Source organism: Ambystoma mexicanum, chromosome 11, assembly GCF_040938575.1.
Source record: "Ambystoma mexicanum isolate Mex_15411 chromosome 11, UKY_AmexF1_1, whole genome shotgun sequence".
NCBI classification, from domain to species: domain Eukaryota; kingdom Metazoa; phylum Chordata; class Amphibia; order Caudata; family Ambystomatidae; genus Ambystoma; species Ambystoma mexicanum.
The window spans coordinates 910295816-910320760 of NC_090934.1; the positions used below are offsets into that span (position 1 = coordinate 910295816).

The following is a 24945-nucleotide window of genomic DNA, read 5'->3' on the forward strand; positions in this document are numbered from 1 at the left end:
CATTGTGCTGCGAGCACTGGGAAACTGGAGCCTCCTGCTGTTTTTAGGTTATAGTTAGGGATCTTTAGTTGGTGCAGGTAAGGAGTTCTGGTGGGTCTAATGGGGCAGTGTCTAGAGAATTTGTCTGAGAGGTAACGTGGGGCAGTCCGTGACAAGCACTTGTGGGTGATGACCAGGGTTCTTAGCTTAATTCTGTCGCGGATCGGGAGCCAGTGGACTTCTTTGCTAACCGTGGATATGTGCGCCTTGCGCGGGAGGTTGAGGGCACATTTTAGTGCATTATTTTGCAGAATCTGGAGCCTTTTCAAGTTTTTTGTGGTAGTGCCTAAGTAGAGTGTGTTGCAATAGTCTAATTTAGACAATATCAGCACTCTAGATAGGGTGAGGCAACTAGAGGTGGAGAGAAAAGGCCTGCAGGCATTGATCAATTTATTGGTGTATGAGGTAGCTGAGATGGTAGAGTTTATTTGTTTCTTTAGTGACAAGGTACAGTCGAGGTATACACCTAGTGTTTTGACCTCTTTGGATACTTTTATGATGTTGCCATCAATGGTAAAGGATTGGTACCTTTGGTCCAGTTTGTTGAAGCAAGCCTGGGAGATAAAGATAAGCAATTCTGTCTTATCGTCGTTTAGGCAAAGACTGTGTGTAGCCATCCAGGCTTGGATTTCTAAGTAGATATCATTAAGCTTTGCAACATCTTCTTCATAGTTACCAGTGAGCGTGATGAGGACCTGGGTGTCGTCTGCATAATTAGTGTAGCTGACACCCAGATCGTCAAGACGGTCGAATAGGAGCTTCGTGAAGATGTTGTAAAGTGTGGGAGAAATGCAAGAACCTTGGGGCACTCCACATGTGATTGGGATAGGGTCCGCGGCCACAGTGGGGGCGAAGACTCTAGTCGACGTGTCAGACAGAAATGACTGGATCCACTTAGTGGCATTCTGAGAGAATGCAGCAGCCGAGGAGAGGTGTTGAGTGAGGATCTGGTGGTCAACCAAATCAAAGGCAGCAGAGAGATCCAACAAGAGCAAGATGGCCAGTTTGCCCTTGTCTTTGGCGTCATCCATTTGGATTTTTAGATCCAAGAGGGCAGTTTCAGTCCCGTGCCTTGGTCTAAAGCCGGATTGTCGCAGGCCTAGGAGGTTGTTGTCTTCCAAATGTTGTTGTATTTGGAGATAGGCTATCCTGTCCAAGATTTTGGGAAGAAATGGGACTGTGGTGATGGGCCTGTAGTTTGTGGGGATGTTGGGATCTAGGTTAGGTTTTTTGAGCAGGGGTAGGACCCATGCTTCTTTAAGGTTGTTGGGGACCACTGAGTTTTTGAAGGAGGAGTTGATCAGAGAGGTGATGAGAGGGGCTAACTCTTTAGCACCGTCTTTGATGACAGATGCGGGACAAATGTCACCTTTGCAGTTGGATGGTTTGAGACTGGCGATTATCTTGATTACTTCCTCTTCTGTGACTGGTGAGAAGTGGAAGGAGGGGCAATTAGGGGTGGTGTGGTTAATTTTGCTGCTGGGGTTCTGCTTGGAGGCAAGGCTAGCTTTTTTTGCTTCTATCTTGGTTTGTAGGAGGGCAATTTTCTTAGCGAGGGCGAGCTGGATATTGTTACACCAGGCCCTGTCTTAGATGCAGTCCTCTGTAGGAGGCAATGGTGATTCAAGTTCTCTTAGTATAGAGAAAAGTTCTTTAGTGCCAGATTCGGCATTTTGTATTCTCAAGTTATAGATCTCTTTTTTAGCATTTAAGATGGCGGATTTGTAGGTGGAGGCAGCTGAAGCGAATTTGTCATTAGTGGAGAGAGAAGGGGCTTTTCTCCAGCTAGTTTCTGCAGTTCTTTTAATATTGCGGAGAGCTTTTAATTCTGCTGAGAACCATTTGTTGGAGTGGGCAATAGGTTTGGCTTTTCGTTGGGTTGAGAGAAGCTATCTGGTTGAGGGCTAGTTCTAAGGTGTTGTTATATAAGTCTACTATGGCTGCTGGGTTGTTATTTTGCGTAGGTAGGTTAGCTTTACTGATAGGCGCGAGAAGAGGTTTGAGGTTCTCTATAGTGATGTTACGGTTATTTCTGGAGATTATTAGAGGTAACTTAGTGGGTCGTGTGGTAGATGGTGAGGATCTAGGTAAAGAGAAGGTAATAAGATGATGGTCGGTCCAAGCACAGGGAGTGATGTCAGTCAGTGAGAGGTTGCAATTGGCATCTGCAAGCCAATCCAAGGATCTTCCTTTTGTATGTGTAGGTTGATTAATGTGTTGGGTGAAGCCTAGATGAGTAATCATGTCATTAAGGGATGTGGCCTGGTTGTCATTGGGATCATTGAGTCCCAAGTTGAAATCTCCCAAAATGAAGATTTGGGATTTCGGTTTCAAATTGGTAGAAAGTAGGAGAGAGATATCCTCTTCAAAGGTGGAGGGGGATCCTGGGGGTCTGTATATAATATGGAGCAGGATGGTTTGTGTGTCAGATAGTGGGAGTTTGACGGATAAAAGTTTGGCTGAAGGTAGGGTTGTGCTGGTTACTTCTCTGATGTTTAGGGTGGATTTCGCAATAATTGCTATTCCCCCTCCTATTCCATTTTTTCTGTCAGCTCGGATGATGTTGTAGTTGTCCGGAGTGGCTAGAGCTATTGTGGGACCGGCTGCTGGGTGGAGCCATGTCTCGGTGATAGCGATAAAGTCTAGGTGGTTAGTGGAGATAATGTCGGCGACATCAGTAGTGTGGGCTACCAATGAGCAAGCGTTGATGAGAGCTCCCTTGATAGAGGTCTGTGGAGGGTTGGCATTCGTATGTGGTGGCGAGTGAGGTATTGCTGGGTTGTGACTTGGTGGGAGGTCAGTGAGTGAGGTCGGCTGCTTGGGGTTCTTAGTCTGATTGGAGAGCATTCTGGTGAGTTTTGTATCAAGATTAGTGCGATAGCTGAGTCTATCGTTTCTAATCATGGTCGGTGGGGCTACGTTCATGAGTGTGGTAGTGGGTGCAACAAGGCGAGAACCTAGTCTTGTATTTCTAAGGGGTGTTAACACAATTCACAGCAGTATATCAGCCATTTGTGTCTCACTGTATTCAGGGTAGATGTACAAAATACATTGGGTTGACAGATACATTTTGTTCTGAATGAGAAATACTGATGAAATAATATGCTGAAAATCAGGCCCTTGGTGTTCATGTGCAGAACAGGACATGTTGGGTAGCCTAAGAAAATGAGTGTCAAATGGAGGAAAAATAAAAATATAACATCTTAGATGTGGAAGTACTGACTACATGATTAATGCATATTCTCAACAGTGGGACTACCTGTAAAAGCGGACATTTTAATTATAAACTAGGGATGTGTTCAACTTATTAGGCCCAAGCTTCCTGAGTCCTTCGAATTAGATGTCACATATACTGATGGTAATTAATAATAAACACATTTCTTTAATATAAACTTGTTGGGATACTCCTTGCAGCTTCATAGTGTTTTAACTAAGAAATGTTATATCTACGCAACTCAATTGCATGGATTTTTATCAACCTACAAATTGAACGGGCTAAGACGTTAAAGCTGGCACTGAAATTTGAGACCTGTAAATTGGACAAGATTATAGCAGCAGGCTATACATTCACTAAGTAATCTTTCCTAAGCATCAATTTCTAGAACATGTAACAAAGAAACCTGGTAACTTAGAAGCTAAACTGACAATCCTGAGAGCGTTTATATCCATCTTTACCCATCATTCTGTCCTCGCCACCTGCTCACATAGTCCTTTTTCATGCAGCCTCTGTGAAGCCCCATACAACCAGCAATGATGCAATGCACATTTATCTGCCCTTATTGTGTGCAAGCATGCAAGAAGGTAGGCAATTAACTGGTATCTCTTGTGGAGTGTGCAAGATTTAACAAAACTCTCAAAGAGAAATGCATGCCAGCAAGACACAAATACTGCAAGTCATCACTGGTCCATGCTCAATTTATGGTGACGGGATCCAGCAGTATTGCAGTGGTGCATGTGCAGCAGTACTACCAATAATACATAGTGCATCAATGAAAATAACCCATTAGAATACTGTATGAAGTTTCCTGCTTCTCATTTCAACATGGATAAGGAAAGAATCTGACAGTCCCAAAATCGGCTATCAAAATGGATCTGCTTATGAAATATGGGTTTTAAGAATAGCAATATATTTGATATCACCATATTCACGTAGAGTATGGAGAACTGCATGAGTAATTCTTTTCAGAAATGACCCAGGATAGATTTCCACCAAAAATATGGAGTTGGCACAAACATTACGAATGCGGAATACTGATGGAATTATATGTCAGAAAAAAGGTCCTAGGTGGTCATGTTTAGAAAAGGAAATTCTGTGTAGGCTCACAAAGTAAGAGTCAAATTGAAGTAAAATATAAGAAAAACACTTACCACTTGATGATATGGAGGTAGAAGTAGTTGTCCTTGTTGAAGTTGATGGTTGCCATGTTTGACATGACGAAAAGTTGTACGTGTAGCAAGAAAACCTAACTTGATAGTTCCTGCATGGTGTTTTCTCATGATCATTTGTATAGCACTGAGGCCCGTTTGATTCATCACATGTCATTTTTGGGGCCATTTCATTCATCGGGGTATCAGGATTTTCCACAGGTCTGCACTCAACCTTCTTTGGAGTAGTACAATCTTGATTGCCTTCAGCAGTAATATATGGCATTCTCTCCATTTCTCCAGGCACATCTGTTTGATTTGGTGGCTCAAACCAATATGTGTAAAACTCTGTCTTTTGTGCAAGTATACAGTCTGCTGCAAGTGGCTCTGTTCGGAGTGAAAACAGAATGTATATCTATAACTTTAATGAAAAAAAGAACACTTACTGAATGAGGAGCTTTCAGAGATACAGGAATTAACGTGGAATCCAATTGGGTACAGTTGTATCATGCTTGCCCCCACTTTATTACAAGGCCTTTAATTCTGTCATGTGCTGTCCACTGGCACAATCTTGAGAACTTGACATTATATAGGCCAAGGGTGAGGTGGAGTGTTTCCATTTTGGTAACATTACAAATGCAATGCAGGCAACCTCAGGGCAAGTGTGATATACAATGTATAGAGTTAACTCATCCTACTATTTAACACATCAAATTCCTTGAATTTTTACACATGGCAACTGTGTCCAGTTTTATTAGGATTAAGTGTGACTAATTTGTGTCGAAGATCAATATTTAGATCTGAAACACAATATGCAAATGAACAAAACTCCTGTCAGTTTGGAGCAACAAGGAAATTGATACAAGTATATAAATCTCTAGTTTTTACATGTGTACATGTTTCTATTGGGGCTCATTTGTTTGGTATGCATAGATTTGTGACATGGCAAAAACACAAAAACTACACAAACTTGAAAGAGAATCACTCAACCTGGCAACTGCATGAATGTATTCATTTATATAAGTTCATAAAAGAACTATGAATTTTGGAGAAAATATAGCTGCAGACACACTATCACAGCCCTAAAGGAGTTAAACTTTGACCCATTTCCATTTTCCTCATGATATATTTGCTCACTATGTGATTATTTTACATTGCTATCAATTTCAATATTCCCCTTCCAAAACTCAAAAATAGTGTTTGCAAGAGTCACGTCTGCTCTCTTTTAATAAGTGAATACTTATATAGAAAATGTTAATATAGAGATGCCTGCCCATCACATATTGTGTTATAGTATTACGCATGCTTAATTATGTAAAGAGCAGTAGGAATTAAGTTACCTTGTAATGAGTTTTTTTACCTCTGCACACAGCATTGAATTCTAACATGTTGAATGCATTTGTTTTCAAAAACCTTCTGCTCAAATAAACACATTTTAAATGATTGACTAGAATAAAATGTGCACTGTGTGTTGTGCGTATCAATTCAATATTAAGAAACATGAAAAACAAAGGTGTGTGAGGCATCTCACTTTCTAACTCATCCTGTTCTACACTTTCCTAAATCTCAAACCTGCAAGTTTCAGTACATGTCCATGTTTTGCATTCTATAGGTTGAATGATCTCTACTAGGATCTCCAGTCTTTTAATGCGTAGGGGAATTGTGCTTGGGATCCCCAGCTCCTTCCTATATCTTCTATAAGTTGCACAAGTCAAGATTTTCCTGTCTAGGATTACACTGCATGGCTATATTGAGCAATTCTACAGAGGTCGGAATCTACACAGTCAGGGTACAATGGCACAAGAAGAATAGATGATAGAGTCATCAGTCATGCCAGCAGATGGGTTTTCCTCTGGAGCAAGTAAACCTATGATTATAATGGTTCCTGGGGCGCTGACCCATTCAATCCCAAGGAGCTGGAAGTGAATCTAATCAATACTTGAAAACCAAGCCTAGATGATAGATCTTTGAGAAGCTTTGCACATTCTGTACTTCACCCACAGGAGCTTCCCTTATAAAGAACTAATACAATTATTAGCAATAGAAAATTTGAATTAAAAAAATGTCCTTACCTGTACATGGCTCATAAGAGCAGCATAAATATCTAGCTTTATAGATGAAGCAGCCAGGTGGGTTCTGATCTTTATTGCTGCAACGAAACCCAGAAGTGTTACACTGTATTGTCTGGCCAAGGTCTCCTACTGTTGCATAGGGGTACTTCTTCGCTTTGCATTCAACATCGATTGGAGTTTTGCAAACTGGAATTCCCTTTTTTCTCAGTTCATCAGATGTTTCATAATCTCCAGGATGTTCAGTGGGATTTGTTTTATCATACCACTCTGACCATTTACACACCTTGTGTACGTAGACACAGGGTGAGTGTGTTGAAACTGTTCAGTAAAAAGAGATAGTTTACTCAAAGTACTTTGATATATAGTACAAAATACCCTCAGGTATCTGCACTATTTAGGTATGAAAAACATTCCATCATATAATAGCTTGTTTAATTAATACTTGATATTTGAATATAAATCTTCACCCTGTAAGGTTATTGCACCTTGGGTTGATAACGGTTTGTGCTGAAACTTTAGAATCAAATCCATGACAGAGAAGTTCCTTCATGTGTTTAACATAAATAGGCCTTTCTGGATCAATAACACGTTATCTTTGGCGAGGTGCATACATAACTTGTGTGATGATGACATGTTTTATGCATTTCCCAATTAAGAACACTTTTTATGATGCTAAATCTAATTTTACAGCCATTCCTCTACTGTTTGAGATGCATTTGTGAGACTTCACAAAGGCATTGTTGGTTCTCCTGTAGAATGTGAGCACATTCACCATTTAGTTCAAGGTGTGACAACGTGTTGGTTATAAAAAATGCACACTTTAAATATCAACTAGGGATGTACCCAACTTACCAGGCACAAGTCATACATATAAGACGTTCCATATAGCGATAGTAAGCTATTTAAACATATTTTGTAACATGGCACACGCTGTGATAGTTCTTACAGTTACATAGTGTTGTTACTAACAAAATGTATTACTGTACACGTCAATGGCATGCGTTTTAGCAAGCTCCATAGTGCAGGGATGGTAATGCTGTCTGTCAGACCTGGGAATTGTAGGTTAGCGATAGATCATAGCATCAGACAAAAAAAATCCACTAAAACAATCTTTTAGAACAATGAGTATCATAGTATTTAAAAAACTAATCAGGTTGCTTAGACAGCAAACTCAGAATCGTCAGATTGGTTATATCCATCAACTCCCATCCCACTCTCCTCTCCACCTACTTACATAACCCTTATTTTTTCTAGGTCTCTGTGAAATGGCACAGATGGAATACACCTTTTTCTGCATTTATAATTTGCAAATATGAAAAGGGCTATTCAATGAGCTGGAATGTCTTGGGGTACTCATAGGATTTATCAACAGCCTAAAGGCCTGTCATGACCGGTCAATCCTCCATTTAGGGTCAAGGAATCTTAGATCATTGCAGGGGTGTTTTAGCAGCCATAGTGACAATAATATATTCCACATCAATGAACAGAACTCATTAGAATACTGTCTTTACTTTTCAAAAACACACCACTGTATGGATAAGAGCTAATCCCAGACAGCCCCAGAAAGTGTTTTCAAAATGAAACCATTTGTGAATTGTGAGTTTTAGGACAAGGGATACATTTGCTATAGACATGTACCTGTACAGCACAGAAAAATGAGAAAGAAGTGATCAAAGTGAAGATATTCAAATTCACATCTCAACAGAAACTTGTCATGTTCCATCAGAGATGGGAATAATCAGAAATGTCCATATACTGCTGCAAGAGTCATTATATTCAGAAAGTATTCAAGAGAGATTTACACAAAAATCTTGGATTTGACCCATACATTTTATTCTGCATGGGGCATAATGATAATGAAGGAATATTAAGTCTGAATCCGATCCTGGCTGGTCATGTTTTAGAAAAGGAAATTGTGGGTAGACTCAAGGGATGAGTGTCAAATCAAAGAAAAATAAAATGAAAATGCTTACCGCTTGATGATATGGCAATAGTGACAGGAGTGGTTACAGCCAAAGTACTTCTTGTACTTATGTAGCGAGGAGGACTGATTGTTGTGCTTGCAGCTGGGAGATTAGTAGTTGTTGTAAACTTTGTATTGGCAGGAGTACTTGACATTCTAGTAGAGGGAGCACTAGTTGTAGAGCTTGCAGAAGACTGAGTGCTTGTAGTTCTTGAGGATGCAGTGTGGACGGCAGGGGCTGAAGAAGAGAGAGATCAATAACACACATTACTTGCAGAGCTGTACATAATAGACTACTTTTTATCCAAATGTCAATTCAAAAATATTTTCATGTTGTCCGAGTCTGTCTTGCAACCATTCTATTGCTATTCGATAAGCTTGTGTTTTAAATGTCACAGAACGTTTTGTATTTATTTTCTAGCCACAATCCTATTAATGAGATGTTGCATATATTGACAGTAATTCAAAATATACGCTTTATATGTGCTTGCTGATGTAGTCAATTTAGTTTGACAGTCTTGTTGCTAACCAATTGTTTATCCAAATCAATGTAATGTGCTTTATCAACTGCCAAAGGGAAAGGGCTGAGACATTAAAGCTGGGTGTCGAACCTGAATCCTGCAAGCTTAGTTTAGTTTAGTTTGTTTATTTATAAAGCGCGTCCGAACCCTCAGGTAGCTGGGCGCATAATCATGTGCACAGCAGTTACATATCGTTACACGAACATCATAATACAACAGACAGAGCATACATTAGTCCAGGCTCTGAATGTTTACGTACAAGAGTAGAATATACCGAGAAGAGTATGTACAGAGAATAGGCACATAATAGTTACAGTGGCGAGTGAGGACCAGGTTACAGGTTGGTCCTGAATAGGCTGCAGATAGAGTAAACATTACTGCAGGTAGAGAGCGGCGGCTGGCCGGTCGTGTCGGTGAGAGTCTAGATGTTTAAGCTGATAGCCATGATTTTACCATGGCTCTGAATGGCCAGAACGCGGTTTCCGATCTAATTGTAGGAGGGAGGGTGTTCCAACATTGTGCTGCGAGCACTGGGAAACTGGAGCCTCCTGCTGTTTTTAGGTTATAGTTAGGGATCTTTAGTTGGTGCAGGTAAGGAGTTCTGGTGGGTCTAATGGGGCAGTGTCTAGAGAATTTGTCTGAGAGGTAACGTGGGGCAGTCCGTGACAAGCACTTGTGGGTGATGACCAGGGTTCTTAGCTTAATTCTGTCGCGGATCGGGAGCCAGTGGACTTCTTTGCTAACCGTGGATATGTGCGCCTTGCGCGGGAGGTTGAGGGCACATTTTAGTGCATTATTTTGCAGAATCTGGAGCCTTTTCAAGTTTTTTGTGGTAGTGCCTAAGTAGAGTGTGTTGCAATAGTCTAATTTAGACAATATCAGCACTCTAGATAGGGTGAGGCAACTAGAGGTGGAGAGAAAAGGCCTGCAGGCATTGATCAATTTATTGGTGTATGAGGTAGCTGAGATGGTAGAGTTTATTTGTTTCTTTAGTGACAAGGTACAGTCGAGGTATACACCTAGTGTTTTGACCTCTTTGGATACTTTTATGATGTTGCCATCAATGGTAAAGGATTGGTACCTTTGGTCCAGTTTGTTGAAGCAAGCCTGGGAGATAAAGATAAGCAATTCTGTCTTATCGTCGTTTAGGCAAAGACTGTGTGTAGCCATCCAGGCTTGGATTTCTAAGTAGATATCATTAAGCTTTGCAACATCTTCTTCATAGTTACCAGTGAGCGTGATGAGGACCTGGGTGTCGTCTGCATAATTAGTGTAGCTGACACCCAGATCGTCAAGACGGTCGAATAGGAGCTTCGTGAAGATGTTGTAAAGTGTGGGAGAAATGCAAGAACCTTGGGGCACTCCACATGTGATTGGGATAGGGTCCGCGGCCACAGTGGGGGCGAAGACTCTAGTCGACGTGTCAGACAGAAATGACTGGATCCACTTAGTGGCATTCTGAGAGAATGCAGCAGCCGAGGAGAGGTGTTGAGTGAGGATCTGGTGGTCAACCAAATCAAAGGCAGCAGAGAGATCCAACAAGAGCAAGATGGCCAGTTTGCCCTTGTCTTTGGCGTCATCCATTTGGATTTTTAGATCCAAGAGGGCAGTTTCAGTCCCGTGCCTTGGTCTAAAGCCGGATTGTCGCAGGCCTAGGAGGTTGTTGTCTTCCAAATGTTGTTGTATTTGGAGATAGGCTATCCTGTCCAAGATTTTGGGAAGAAATGGGACTGTGGTGATGGGCCTGTAGTTTGTGGGGATGTTGGGATCTAGGTTAGGTTTTTTGAGCAGGGGTAGGACCCATGCTTCTTTAAGGTTGTTGGGGACCACTGAGTTTTTGAAGGAGGAGTTGATCAGAGAGGTGATGAGAGGGGCTAACTCTTTAGCACCGTCTTTGATGACAGATGCGGGACAAATGTCACCTTTGCAGTTGGATGGTTTGAGACTGGCGATTATCTTGATTACTTCCTCTTCTGTGACTGGTGAGAAGTGGAAGGAGGGGCAATTAGGGGTGGTGTGGTTAATTTTGCTGCTGGGGTTCTGCTTGGAGGCAAGGCTAGCTTTTTTTGCTTCTATCTTGGTTTGTAGGAGGGCAATTTTCTTAGCGAGGGCGAGCTGGATATTGTTACACCAGGCCCTGTCTTAGATGCAGTCCTCTGTAGGAGGCAATGGTGATTCAAGTTCTCTTAGTATAGAGAAAAGTTCTTTAGTGCCAGATTCGGCATTTTGTATTCTCAAGTTATAGATCTCTTTTTTAGCATTTAAGATGGCGGATTTGTAGGTGGAGGCAGCTGAAGCGAATTTGTCATTAGTGGAGAGAGAAGGGGCTTTTCTCCAGCTAGTTTCTGCAGTTCTTTTAATATTGCGGAGAGCTTTTAATTCTGCTGAGAACCATTTGTTGGAGTGGGCAATAGGTTTGGCTTTTCGTTGGGTTGAGAGAAGCTATCTGGTTGAGGGCTAGTTCTAAGGTGTTGTTATATAAGTCTACTATGGCTGCTGGGTTGTTATTTTGCGTAGGTAGGTTAGCTTTACTGATAGGCGCGAGAAGAGGTTTGAGGTTCTCTATAGTGATGTTACGGTTATTTCTGGAGATTATTAGAGGTAACTTAGTGGGTCGTGTGGTAGATGGTGAGGATCTAGGTAAAGAGAAGGTAATAAGATGATGGTCGGTCCAAGCACAGGGAGTGATGTCAGTCAGTGAGAGGTTGCAATTGGCATCTGCAAGCCAATCCAAGGATCTTCCTTTTGTATGTGTAGGTTGATTAATGTGTTGGGTGAAGCCTAGATGAGTAATCATGTCATTAAGGGATGTGGCCTGGTTGTCATTGGGATCATTGAGTCCCAAGTTGAAATCTCCCAAAATGAAGATTTGGGATTTCGGTTTCAAATTGGTAGAAAGTAGGAGAGAGATATCCTCTTCAAAGGTGGAGGGGGATCCTGGGGGTCTGTATATAATATGGAGCAGGATGGTTTGTGTGTCAGATAGTGGGAGTTTGACGGATAAAAGTTTGGCTGAAGGTAGGGTTGTGCTGGTTACTTCTCTGATGTTTAGGGTGGATTTCGCAATAATTGCTATTCCCCCTCCTATTCCATTTTTTCTGTCAGCTCGGATGATGTTGTAGTTGTCCGGAGTGGCTAGAGCTATTGTGGGACCGGCTGCTGGGTGGAGCCATGTCTCGGTGATAGCGATAAAGTCTAGGTGGTTAGTGGAGATAATGTCGGCGACATCAGTAGTGTGGGCTACCAATGAGCAAGCGTTGATGAGAGCTCCCTTGATAGAGGTCTGTGGAGGGTTGGCATTCGTATGTGGTGGCGAGTGAGGTATTGCTGGGTTGTGACTTGGTGGGAGGTCAGTGAGTGAGGTCGGCTGCTTGGGGTTCTTAGTCTGATTGGAGAGCATTCTGGTGAGTTTTGTATCAAGATTAGTGCGATAGCTGAGTCTATCGTTTCTAATCATGGTCGGTGGGGCTACGTTCATGAGTGTGGTAGTGGGTGCAACAAGGCGAGAACCTAGTCTTGTATTTCTAAGGGGTGTTAACACAATTCACAGCAGTATATCAGCCATTTGTGTCTCACTGTATTCAGGGTAGATGTACAAAATACATTGGGTTGACAGATACATTTTGTTCTGAATGAGAAATACTGATGAAATAATATGCTGAAAATCAGGCCCTTGGTGTTCATGTGCAGAACAGGACATGTTGGGTAGCCTAAGAAAATGAGTGTCAAATGGAGGAAAAATAAAAATATAACATCTTAGATGTGGAAGTACTGACTACATGATTAATGCATATTCTCAACAGTGGGACTACCTGTAACAAAAGCGGACATTTTAATTATAAACTAGGGATGTGTTCAACTTATTAGGCCCAAGCTTCCTGAGTCCTTCGAATTAGATGTCACATATACTGATGGTAATTAATAATAAACACATTTCTTTAATATAAACTTGTTGGGATACTCCTTGCAGCTTCATAGTGTTTTAACTAAGAAATGTTATATCTACGCAACTCAATTGCATGGATTTTTATCAACCTACAAATTGAACGGGCTAAGACGTTAAAGCTGGCACTGAAATTTGAGACCTGTAAATTGGACAAGATTATAGCAGCAGGCTATACATTCACTAAGTAATCTTTCCTAAGCATCAATTTCTAGAACATGTAACAAAGAAACCTGGTAACTTAGAAGCTAAACTGACAATCCTGAGAGCGTTTATATCCATCTTTACCCATCATTCTGTCCTCGCCACCTGCTCACATAGTCCTTTTTCATGCAGCCTCTGTGAAGCCCCATACAACCAGCAATGATGCAATGCACATTTATCTGCCCTTATTGTGTGCAAGCATGCAAGAAGGTAGGCAATTAACTGGTATCTCTTGTGGAGTGTGCAAGATTTAACAAAACTCTCAAAGAGAAATGCATGCCAGCAAGACACAAATACTGCAAGTCATCACTGGTCCATGCTCAATTTATGGTGACGGGATCCAGCAGTATTGCAGTGGTGCATGTGCAGCAGTACTACCAATAATACATAGTGCATCAATGAAAATAACCCATTAGAATACTGTATGAAGTTTCCTGCTTCTCATTTCAACATGGATAAGGAAAGAATCTGACAGTCCCAAAATCGGCTATCAAAATGGATCTGCTTATGAAATATGGGTTTTAAGAATAGCAATATATTTGATATCACCATATTCACGTAGAGTATGGAGAACTGCATGAGTAATTCTTTTCAGAAATGACCCAGGATAGATTTCCACCAAAAATATGGAGTTGGCACAAACATTACGAATGCGGAATACTGATGGAATTATATGTCAGAAAAAAGGTCCTAGGTGGTCATGTTTAGAAAAGGAAATTCTGTGTAGGCTCACAAAGTAAGAGTCAAATTGAAGTAAAATATAAGAAAAACACTTACCACTTGATGATATGGAGGTAGAAGTAGTTGTCCTTGTTGAAGTTGATGGTTGCCATGTTTGACATGACGAAAAGTTGTACGTGTAGCAAGAAAACCTAACTTGATAGTTCCTGCATGGTGTTTTCTCATGATCATTTGTATAGCACTGAGGCCCGTTTGATTCATCACATGTCATTTTTGGGGCCATTTCATTCATCAGGGTATCAGGATTTTCCACAGGTCTGCACTCAACCTTCTTTGGAGTAGTACAATCTTGATTGCCTTCAGCAGTAATATATGGCATTCTCTCCATTTCTCCAGGCACATCTGTTTGATTTGGTGGCTCAAACCAATATGTGTAAAACTCTGTCTTTTGTGCAAGTATACAGTCTGCTGCAAGTGGCTCTGTTCGGAGTGAAAACAGAATGTATATCTATAACTTTAATGAAAAAAAGAACACTTACTGAATGAGGAGCTTTCAGAGATACAGGAATTAACGTGGAATCCAATTGGGTACAGTTGTATCATGCTTGCCCCCACTTTATTACAAGGCCTTTAATTCTGTCATGTGCTGTCCACTGGCACAATCTTGAGAACTTGACATTATATAGGCCAAGGGTGAGGTGGAGTGTTTCCATTTTGGTAACATTACAAATGCAATGCAGGCAACCTCAGGGCAAGTGTGATATACAATGTATAGAGTTAACTCATCCTACTATTTAACACATCAAATTCCTTGAATTTTTACACATGGCAACTGTGTCCAGTTTTATTAGGATTAAGTGTGACTAATTTGTGTCGAAGATCAATATTTAGATCTGAAACACAATATGCAAATGAACAAAACTCCTGTCAGTTTGGAGCAACAAGGAAATTGATACAAGTATATAAATCTCTAGTTTTTACATGTGTACATGTTTCTATTGGGGCTCATTTGTTTGGTATGCATAGATTTGTGACATGGCAAAAACACAAAAACTACACAAACTTGAAAGAGAATCACTCAACCTGGCAACTGCATGAATGTATTCATTTATATAAGTTCATAAAAGAACTATGAATTTTGGAGAAAATATAGCTGCAGACACACTATCACAGCCCTAAAGGAGTTAAACTTTGACCCATTTCCATTTTCCTCATGATATATTTGCTCACTATGTGATTATTTTACATTGCTATCAATTTCAATATTCCCCTTCCAAAACTCAAAAATAGTGTTTGCAAGAGTCACGTCTGCTCTCTTTTAATAAGTGAATACTTATATAGAAAATGTTAATATAGAGATGCCTGCCCATCACATATTGTGTTATAGTATTAGGCATGCTTAATTATGTAAAGAGCAGTAGGAATTAAGTTACCTTGTAATGAGTTTTTTTACCTCTGCACACAGCATTGAATTCTAACATGTTGAATGCATTTGTTTTCAAAAACCTTCTGCTCAAATAAACACATTTTAAATGATTGACTAGAATAAAATGTGCACTGTGTGTTGTGCGTATCAATTCAATATTAAGAAACATGAAAAACAAAGGTGTGTGAGGCATCTCACTTTCTAACTCATCCTGTTCTACACTTTCCTAAATCTCAAACCTGCAAGTTTCAGTACATGTCCATGTTTTGCATTCTATAGGTTGAATGATCTCTACTAGGATCTCCAGTCTTTTAATGCGTAGGGGAATTGTGCTTGGGATCCCCAGCTCCTTCCTATATCTTCTATAAGTTGCACAAGTCAAGATTTTCCTGTCTAGGATTACACTGCATGGCTATATTGAGCAATTCTACAGAGGTCGGAATCTACACAGTCAGGGTACAATGGCACAAGAAGAATAGATGATAGAGTCATCAGTCATGCCAGCAGATGGGTTTTCCTCTGGAGCAAGTAAACCTATGATTATAATGGTTCCTGGGGCGCTGACCCATTCAATCCCAAGGAGCTGGAAGTGAATCTAATCAATACTTGAAAACCAAGCCTAGATGATAGATCTTTGAGAAGCTTTGCACATTCTGTACTTCACCCACAGGAGCTTCCCTTATAAAGAACTAATACAATTATTAGCAATAGAAAATTTGAATTAAAAAAATGTCCTTACCTGTACATGGCTCATAAGAGCAGCATAAATATCTAGCTTTATAGATGAAGCAGCCAGGTGGGTTCTGATCTTTATTGCTGCAACGAAACCCAGAAGTGTTACACTGTATTGTCTGGCCAAGGTCTCCTACTGTTGCATAGGGGTACTTCTTCGCTTTGCATTCAACATCGATTGGAGTTTTGCAAACTGGAATTCCCTTTTTTCTCAGTTCATCAGATGTTTCATAATCTCCAGGATGTTCAGTGGGATTTGTTTTATCATACCACTCTGACCATTTACACACCTTGTGTACGTAGACACAGGGTGAGTGTGTTGAAACTGTTCAGTAAAAAGAGATAGTTTACTCAAAGTACTTTGATATATAGTACAAAATACCCTCAGGTATCTGCACTATTTAGGTATGAAAAACATTCCATCATATAATAGCTTGTTTAATTAATACTTGATATTTGAATATAAATCTTCACCCTGTAAGGTTATTGCACCTTGGGTTGATAACGGTTTGTGCTGAAACTTTAGAATCAAATCCATGACAGAGAAGTTCCTTCATGTGTTTAACATAAATAGGCCTTTCTGGATCAATAACACGTTATCTTTGGCGAGGTGCATACATAACTTGTGTGATGATGACATGTTTTATGCATTTCCCAATTAAGAACACTTTTTATGATGCTAAATCTAATTTTACAGCCATTCCTCTACTGTTTGAGATGCATTTGTGAGACTTCACAAAGGCATTGTTGGTTCTCCTGTAGAATGTGAGCACATTCACCATTTAGTTCAAGGTGTGACAACGTGTTGGTTATAAAAAATGCACACTTTAAATATCAACTAGGGATGTACCCAACTTACCAGGCACAAGTCATACATATAAGACGTTCCATATAGCGATAGTAAGCTATTTAAACATATTTTGTAACATGGCACACGCTGTGATAGTTCTTACAGTTACATAGTGTTGTTACTAACAAAATGTATTACTGTACACGTCAATGGCATGCGTTTTAGCAAGCTCCATAGTGCAGGGATGGTAATGCTGTCTGTCAGACCTGGGAATTGTAGGTTAGCGATAGATCATAGCATCAGACAAAAAAAATCCACTAAAACAATCTTTTAGAACAATGAGTATCATAGTATTTAAAAAACTAATCAGGTTGCTTAGACAGCAAACTCAGAATCGTCAGATTGGTTATATCCATCAACTCCCATCCCACTCTCCTCTCCACCTACTTACATAACCCTTATTTTTTCTAGGTCTCTGTGAAATGGCACAGATGGAATACACCTTTTTCTGCATTTATAATTTGCAAATATGAAAAGGGCTATTCAATGAGCTGGAATGTCTTGGGGTACTCATAGGATTTATCAACAGCCTAAAGGCCTGTCATGACCGGTCAATCCTCCATTTAGGGTCAAGGAATCTTAGATCATTGCAGGGGTGTTTTAGCAGCCATAGTGACAATAATATATTCCACATCAATGAACAGAACTCATTAGAATACTGTCTTTACTTTTCAAAAACACATCACTGTATGGATAAGAGCTAATCCCAGACAGCCCCAGAAAGTGTTTTCAAAATGAAACCATTTGTGAATTGTGAGTTTTAGGACAAGGGATACATTTGCTATAGACATGTACCTGTACAGCACAGAAAAATGAGAAAGAAGTGATCAAAGTGAAGATATTCAAATTCACATCTCAACAGAAACTTGTCATGTTCCATCAGAGATGGGAATAATCAGAAATGTCCATATACTGCTGCAAGAGTCATTATATTCAGAAAGTATTCAAGAGAGATTTACACAAAAATCTTGGATTTGACCCATACATTTTATTCTGCATGGGGCATAATGATAATGAAGGAATATTAAGTCTGAATCCGATCCTGGCTGGTCATGTTTTAGAAAAGGAAATTGTGGGTAGACTCAAGGGATGAGTGTCAAATCAAAGAAAAATAAAATGAAAATGCTTACCGCTTGATGATATGGCAATAGTGACAGGAGTGGTTACAGCCAAAGTACTTCTTGTACTTATGTAGCGAGGAGGACTGATTGTTGTGCTTGCAGCTGGGAGATTAGTAGTTGTTGTAAACTTTGTATTGGCAGGAGTACTTGACATTCTAGTAGAGGGAGCACTAGTTGTAGAGCTTGCAGAAGACTGAGTGCTTGTAGTTCTTGAGGATGCAGTGTGGACGGCAGGGGCTGAAGAAGAGAGAGATCAATAACACACATTACTTGCAGAGCTGTACATAATAGACTACTTTTTATCCAAATGTCAATTCAAAAATATTTTCATGTTGTCCGAGTCTGTCTTGCAACCATTCTATTGCTATTCGATAAGCTTGTGTTTTAAATGTCACAGAACGTTTTGTATTTATTTTCTAGCCACAATCCTATTAATGAGATGTTGCATATATTGACAGTAATTCAAAATATACGCTTTATATGTGCTTGCTGATGTAGTCAATTTAGTTTGACAGTCTTGTTGCTAACCAATTGTTTATCCAAATCAATGTAATGTGCTTTATCAACTGCCAAAGGGAAAGGGCTGAGACATTAAAGCTGGGTGTCGAACCTGAATCCTGCAAGCTTAGTTTAGTTTAGTTTGTTTATTTATAAAGCGCGTCCGAACCCTCAGGTAGCTGGGCGCATAATCATGTGCACAGCAGTTACATATCGTTACACGAACATCATAATACAACAGACAGAGCATACATTAGTCCAGGCTCTGAATGTTTACGTACAAGAGTAGAATATACCGAGAAGAGTATGTACAGAGAATAGGCACATAATAGTTACAGTGGCGAGTGAGGACCAGGTTACAGGTTGGTCCTGAATAGGCTGCAGATAGAGTAAACATTACTGCAGGTAGAGAGCGGCGGCTGGCCGGTCGTGTCGGTGAGAGTCTAGATGTTTAAGCTGATAGCCATGATTTTACCATGGCTCTGAATGGCCAGAACGCGGTTTCCGATCTAATTGTAGGAGGGAGGGTGTTCCAACATTGTGCTGCGAGCACTGGGAAACTGGAGCCTCCTGCTGTTTTTAGGTTATAGTTAGGGATCTTTAGTTGGTGCAGGTAAGGAGTTCTGGTGGGTCTAATGGGGCAGTGTCTAGAGAATTTGTCTGAGAGGTAACGTGGGGCAGTCCGTGACAAGCACTTGTGGGTGATGACCAGGGTTCTTAGCTTAATTCTGTCGCGGATCGGGAGCCAGTGGACTTCTTTGCTAACCGTGGATATGTGCGCCTTGCGCGGGAGGTTGAGGGCACATTTTAGTGCATTATTTTGCAGAATCTGGAGCCTTTTCAAGTTTTTTGTGGTAGTGCCTAAGTAGAGTGTGTTGCAATAGTCTAATTTAGACAATATCAGCACTCTAGATAGGGTGAGGCAACTAGAGGTGGAGAGAAAAGGCCTGCAGGCATTGATCAATTTATTGGTGTATGAGGTAGCTGAGATGGTAGAGTTTATTTGTTTCTTTAGTGACAAGGTACAGTCGAGGTATACACCTAGTGTTTTGACCTCTTTGGATACTTTTATGATGTTGCCATCAATGGTAAAGGATTGGTACCTTTGGTCCAGTTTGTTGAAGCAAGCCTGGGAGATAAAGATAAGCAATTCTGTCTTATCGTCGTTTAGGCAAAGACTGTGTGTAGCCATCCAGGCTTGGATTTCTAAGTAGATATCATTAAGCTTTGCAACATCTTCTTCATAGTTACCAGTGAGCGTGATGAGGACCTGGGTGTCGTCTGCATAATTAGTGTAGCTGACACCCAGATCGTCAAGACGGTCGAATAGGAGCTTCGTGAAGATGTTGTAAAGTGTGGGAGAAATGCAAGAACCTTGGGGCACTCCACATGTGATTGGGATAGGGTCCGCGGCCACAGTGGGGGCGAAGACTCTAGTCGACGTGTCAGACAGAAATGACTGGATCCACTTAGTGGCATTCTGAGAGAATGCAGCAGCCGAGGAGAGGTGTTGAGTGAGGATCTGGTGGTCAACCAAATCAAAGGCAGCAGAGAGATCCAACAAGAGCAAGATGGCCAGTTTGCCCTTGTCTTTGGCGTCATCCATTTGGATTTTTAGATCCAAGAGGGCAGTTTCAGTCCCGTGCCTTGGTCTAAAGCCGGATTGTCGCAGGCCTAGGAGGTTGTTGTCTTCCAAATGTTGTTGTATTTGGAGATAGGCTATCCTGTCCAAGATTTTGGGAAGAAATGGGACTGTGGTGATGGGCCTGTAGTTTGTGGGGATGTTGGGATCTAGGTTAGGTTTTTTGAGCAGGGGTAGGACCCATGCTTCTTTAAGGTTGTTGGGGACCACTGAGTTTTTGAAGGAGGAGTTGATCAGAGAGGTGATGAGAGGGGCTAACTCTTTAGCACCGTCTTTGATGACAGATGCGGGACAAATGTCACCTTTGCAGTTGGATGGTTTGAGACTGGCGATTATCTTGATTACTTCCTCTTCTGTGACTGGTGAGAAGTGGAAGGAGGGGCAATTAGGGGTGGTGTGGTTAATTTTGCTGCTGGGGTTCTGCTTGGAGGCAAGGCTAGCTTTTTTTGCTTCTATCTTGGTTTGTAGGAGGGCAATTTTCTTAGCGAGGGCGAGCTGGATATTGTTACACCAGGCCCTGTCTTAGATGCAGTCCTCTGTAGGAGGCAATGGTGATTCAAGTTCTCTTAGTATAGAGAAAAGTTCTTTAGTGCCAGATTCGGCATTTTGTATTCTCAAGTTATAGATCTCTTTTTTAGCATTTAAGATGGCGGATTTGTAGGTGGAGGCAGCTGAAGCGAATTTGTCATTAGTGGAGAGAGAAGGGGCTTTTCTCCAGCTAGTTTCTGCAGTTCTTTTAATATTGCGGAGAGCTTTTAATTCTGCTGAGAACCATTTGTTGGAGTGGGCAATAGGTTTGGCTTTTCGTTGGGTTGAGAGAAGCTATCTGGTTGAGGGCTAGTTCTAAGGTGTTGTTATATAAGTCTACTATGGCTGCTGGGTTGTTATTTTGCGTAGGTAGGTTAGCTTTACTGATAGGCGCGAGAAGAGGTTTGAGGTTCTCTATAGTGATGTTACGGTTATTTCTGGAGATTATTAGAGGTAACTTAGTGGGTCGTGTGGTAGATGGTGAGGATCTAGGTAAAGAGAAGGTAATAAGATGATGGTCGGTCCAAGCACAGGGAGTGATGTCAGTCAGTGAGAGGTTGCAATTGGCATCTGCAAGCCAATCCAAGGATCTTCCTTTTGTATGTGTAGGTTGATTAATGTGTTGGGTGAAGCCTAGATGAGTAATCATGTCATTAAGGGATGTGGCCTGGTTGTCATTGGGATCATTGAGTCCCAAGTTGAAATCTCCCAAAATGAAGATTTGGGATTTCGGTTTCAAATTGGTAGAAAGTAGGAGAGAGATATCCTCTTCAAAGGTGGAGGGGGATCCTGGGGGTCTGTATATAATATGGAGCAGGATGGTTTGTGTGTCAGATAGTGGGAGTTTGACGGATAAAAGTTTGGCTGAAGGTAGGGTTGTGCTGGTTACTTCTCTGATGTTTAGGGTGGATTTCGCAATAATTGCTATTCCCCCTCCTATTCCATTTTTTCTGTCAGCTCGGATGATGTTGTAGTTGTCCGGAGTGGCTAGAGCTATTGTGGGACCGGCTGCTGGGTGGAGCCATGTCTCGGTGATAGCGATAAAGTCTAGGTGGTTAGTGGAGATAATGTCTGCGACATCAGTAGTGTGGGCTACCAATGAGCAAGCGTTGATGAGAGCTCCCTTGATAGAGGTCTGTGGAGGGTTGGCATTCGTATGTGGTGGCGAGTGAGGTATTGCTGGGTTGTGACTTGGTGGGAGGTCAGTGAGTGAGGTCGGCTGCTTGGGGTTCTTAGTCTGATTGGAGAGCATTCTGGTGAGTTTTGTATCAAGATTAGTGCGATAGCTGAGTCTATCGTTTCTAATCATGGTCGGTGGGGCTACGTTCATGAGTGTGGTAGTGGGTGCAACAAGGCGAGAACCTAGTCTTGTATTTCTAAGGGGTGTTAACACAATTCACAGCAGTATATCAGCCATTTGTGTCTCACTGTATTCAGGGTAGATGTACAAAATACATTGGGTTGACAGATACATTTTGTTCTGAATGAGAAATACTGATGAAATAATATGCTGAAAATCAGGCCCTTGGTGTTCATGTGCAGAACAGGACATGTTGGGTAGCCTAAGAAAATGAGTGTCAAATGGAGGAAAAATAAAAATATAACATCTTAGATGTGGAAGTACTGACTACATGATTAATGCATATTCTCAACAGTGGGACTACCTGTAACAAAAGCGGACATTTTAATTATAAACTAGGGATGTGTTCAACTTATTAGGCCCAAGCTTCCTGAGTCCTTCGAATTAGATGTCACATATACTGATGGTAATTAATAATAAACACATTTCTTTAATATAAACTTGTTGGGATACTCCTTGCAGCTTCATAGTGTTTTAACTAAGAAATGTTATATCTACGCAACTCAATTGCATGGATTTTTATCAACCTACAAATTGAACGGGCTAAGACGTTAAAGCTGGCACTGAAATTTGAGACCTGTAAATTGGACAAGATTATAGCAGCAGGCTATACATTCACTAAGTAATCTTTCCTAAGCATCAATTTCTAGAACATGTAACAAAGAAACCTGGTAACTTAGAAGCTAAACTGACAATCCTGAGAGCGTTTATATCCATCTTTACCCATCATTCTGTCCTCGCCACCTGCTCACATAGTCCTTTTTCATGCAGCCTCTGTGAAGCCCCATACAACCAGCAATGATGCAATGCACATTTATCTGCCCTTATTGTGTGCAAGCATGCAAGAAGGTAGGCAATTAACTGGTATCTCTTGTGGAGTGTGCAAGATTTAACAAAACTCTCAAAGAGAAATGCATGCCAGCAAGACACAAATACTGCAAGTCATCACTGGTCCATGCTCAATTTATGGTGACGGGATCCAGCAGTATTGCAGTGGTGCATGTGCAGCAGTACTACCAATAATACATAGTGCATCAATGAAAATAACCCATTAGAATACTGTATGAAGTTTCCTGCTTCTCATTTCAACATGGATAAGGAAAGAATCTGACAGTCCCAAAATCGGCTATCAAAATGGATCTGCTTATGAAATATGGGTTTTAAGAATAGCAATATATTTGATATCACCATATTCACGTAGAGTATGGAGAACTGCATGAGTAATTCTTTTCAGAAATGACCCAGGATAGATTTCCACCAAAAATATGGAGTTGGCACAAACATTACGAATGCGGAATACTGATGGAATTATATGTCAGAAAAAAGGTCCTAGGTGGTCATGTTTAGAAAAGGAAATTCTGTGTAGGCTCACAAAGTAAGAGTCAAATTGAAGTAAAATATAAGAAAAACACTTACCACTTGATGATATGGAGGTAGAAGTAGTTGTCCTTGTTGAAGTTGATGGTTGCCATGTTTGACATGACGAAAAGTTGTACGTGTAGCAAGAAAACCTAACTTGATAGTTCCTGCATGGTGTTTTCTCATGATCATTTGTATAGCACTGAGGCCCGTTTGATTCATCACATGTCATTTTTGGGGCCATTTCATTCATCGGGGTATCAGGATTTTCCACAGGTCTGCACTCAACCTTCTTTGGAGTAGTACAATCTTGATTGCCTTCAGCAGTAATATATGGCATTCTCTCCATTTCTCCAGGCACATCTGTTTGATTTGGTGGCTCAAACCAATATGTGTAAAACTCTGTCTTTTGTGCAAGTATACAGTCTGCTGCAAGTGGCTCTGTTCGGAGTGAAAACAGAATGTATATCTATAACTTTAATGAAAAAAAGAACACTTACTGAATGAGGAGCTTTCAGAGATACAGGAATTAACGTGGAATCCAATTGGGTACAGTTGTATCATGCTTGCCCCCACTTTATTACAAGGCCTTTAATTCTGTCATGTGCTGTCCACTGGCACAATCTTGAGAACTTGACATTATATAGGCCAAGGGTGAGGTGGAGTGTTTCCATTTTGGTAACATTACAAATGCAATGCAGGCAACCTCAGGGCAAGTGTGATATACAATGTATAGAGTTAACTCATCCTACTATTTAACACATCAAATTCCTTGAATTTTTACACATGGCAACTGTGTCCAGTTTTATTAGGATTAAGTGTGACTAATTTGTGTCGAAGATCAATATTTAGATCTGAAACACAATATGCAAATGAACAAAACTCCTGTCAGTTTGGAGCAACAAGGAAATTGATACAAGTATATAAATCTCTAGTTTTTACATGTGTACATGTTTCTATTGGGGCTCATTTGTTTGGTATGCATAGATTTGTGACATGGCAAAAACACAAAAACTACACAAACTTGAAAGAGAATCACTCAACCTGGCAACTGCATGAATGTATTCATTTATATAAGTTCATAAAAGAACTATGAATTTTGGAGAAAATATAGCTGCAGACACACTATCACAGCCCTAAAGGAGTTAAACTTTGACCCATTTCCATTTTCCTCATGATATATTTGCTCACTATGTGATTATTTTACATTGCTATCAATTTCAATATTCCCCTTCCAAAACTCAAAAATAGTGTTTGCAAGAGTCACGTCTGCTCTCTTTTAATAAGTGAATACTTATATAGAAAATGTTAATATAGAGATGCCTGCCCATCACATATTGTGTTATAGTATTAGGCATGCTTAATTATGTAAAGAGCAGTAGGAATTAAGTTACCTTGTAATGAGTTTTTTTACCTCTGCACACAGCATTGAATTCTAACATGTTGAATGCATTTGTTTTCAAAAACCTTCTGCTCAAATAAACACATTTTAAATGATTGACTAGAATAAAATGTGCACTGTGTGTTGTGCGTATCAATTCAATATTAAGAAACATGAAAAACAAAGGTGTGTGAGGCATCTCACTTTCTAACTCATCCTGTTCTACACTTTCCTAAATCTCAAACCTGCAAGTTTCAGTA

General features: G+C 40.5%; 1 protein-coding gene across 1 annotated transcript in view; it reads right to left on the reverse strand.

Moving 5' to 3' along the window:
• The window catches only part of LOC138503903 (mucin-5AC-like), a 488816-nt gene that overhangs the window by 451714 nt on the left and 12157 nt on the right, over nt 1-24945 (reverse strand). The window contains exons 6-12 of the mRNA XM_069623989.1: nt 23362-23745; nt 17927-18154; nt 15954-16271; nt 13885-14268; nt 8450-8677; nt 6477-6794; nt 4408-4791 (exon numbers count right to left, since the gene is read on the reverse strand). Coding sequence (XP_069480090.1) covers nt 4408-4791; nt 6477-6794; nt 8450-8677; nt 13885-14268; nt 15954-16271; nt 17927-18154; nt 23362-23745 — 2244 coding nt within the window. The remainder of the gene's footprint in view (nt 1-4407; nt 4792-6476; nt 6795-8449; nt 8678-13884; nt 14269-15953; nt 16272-17926; nt 18155-23361; nt 23746-24945) is intronic.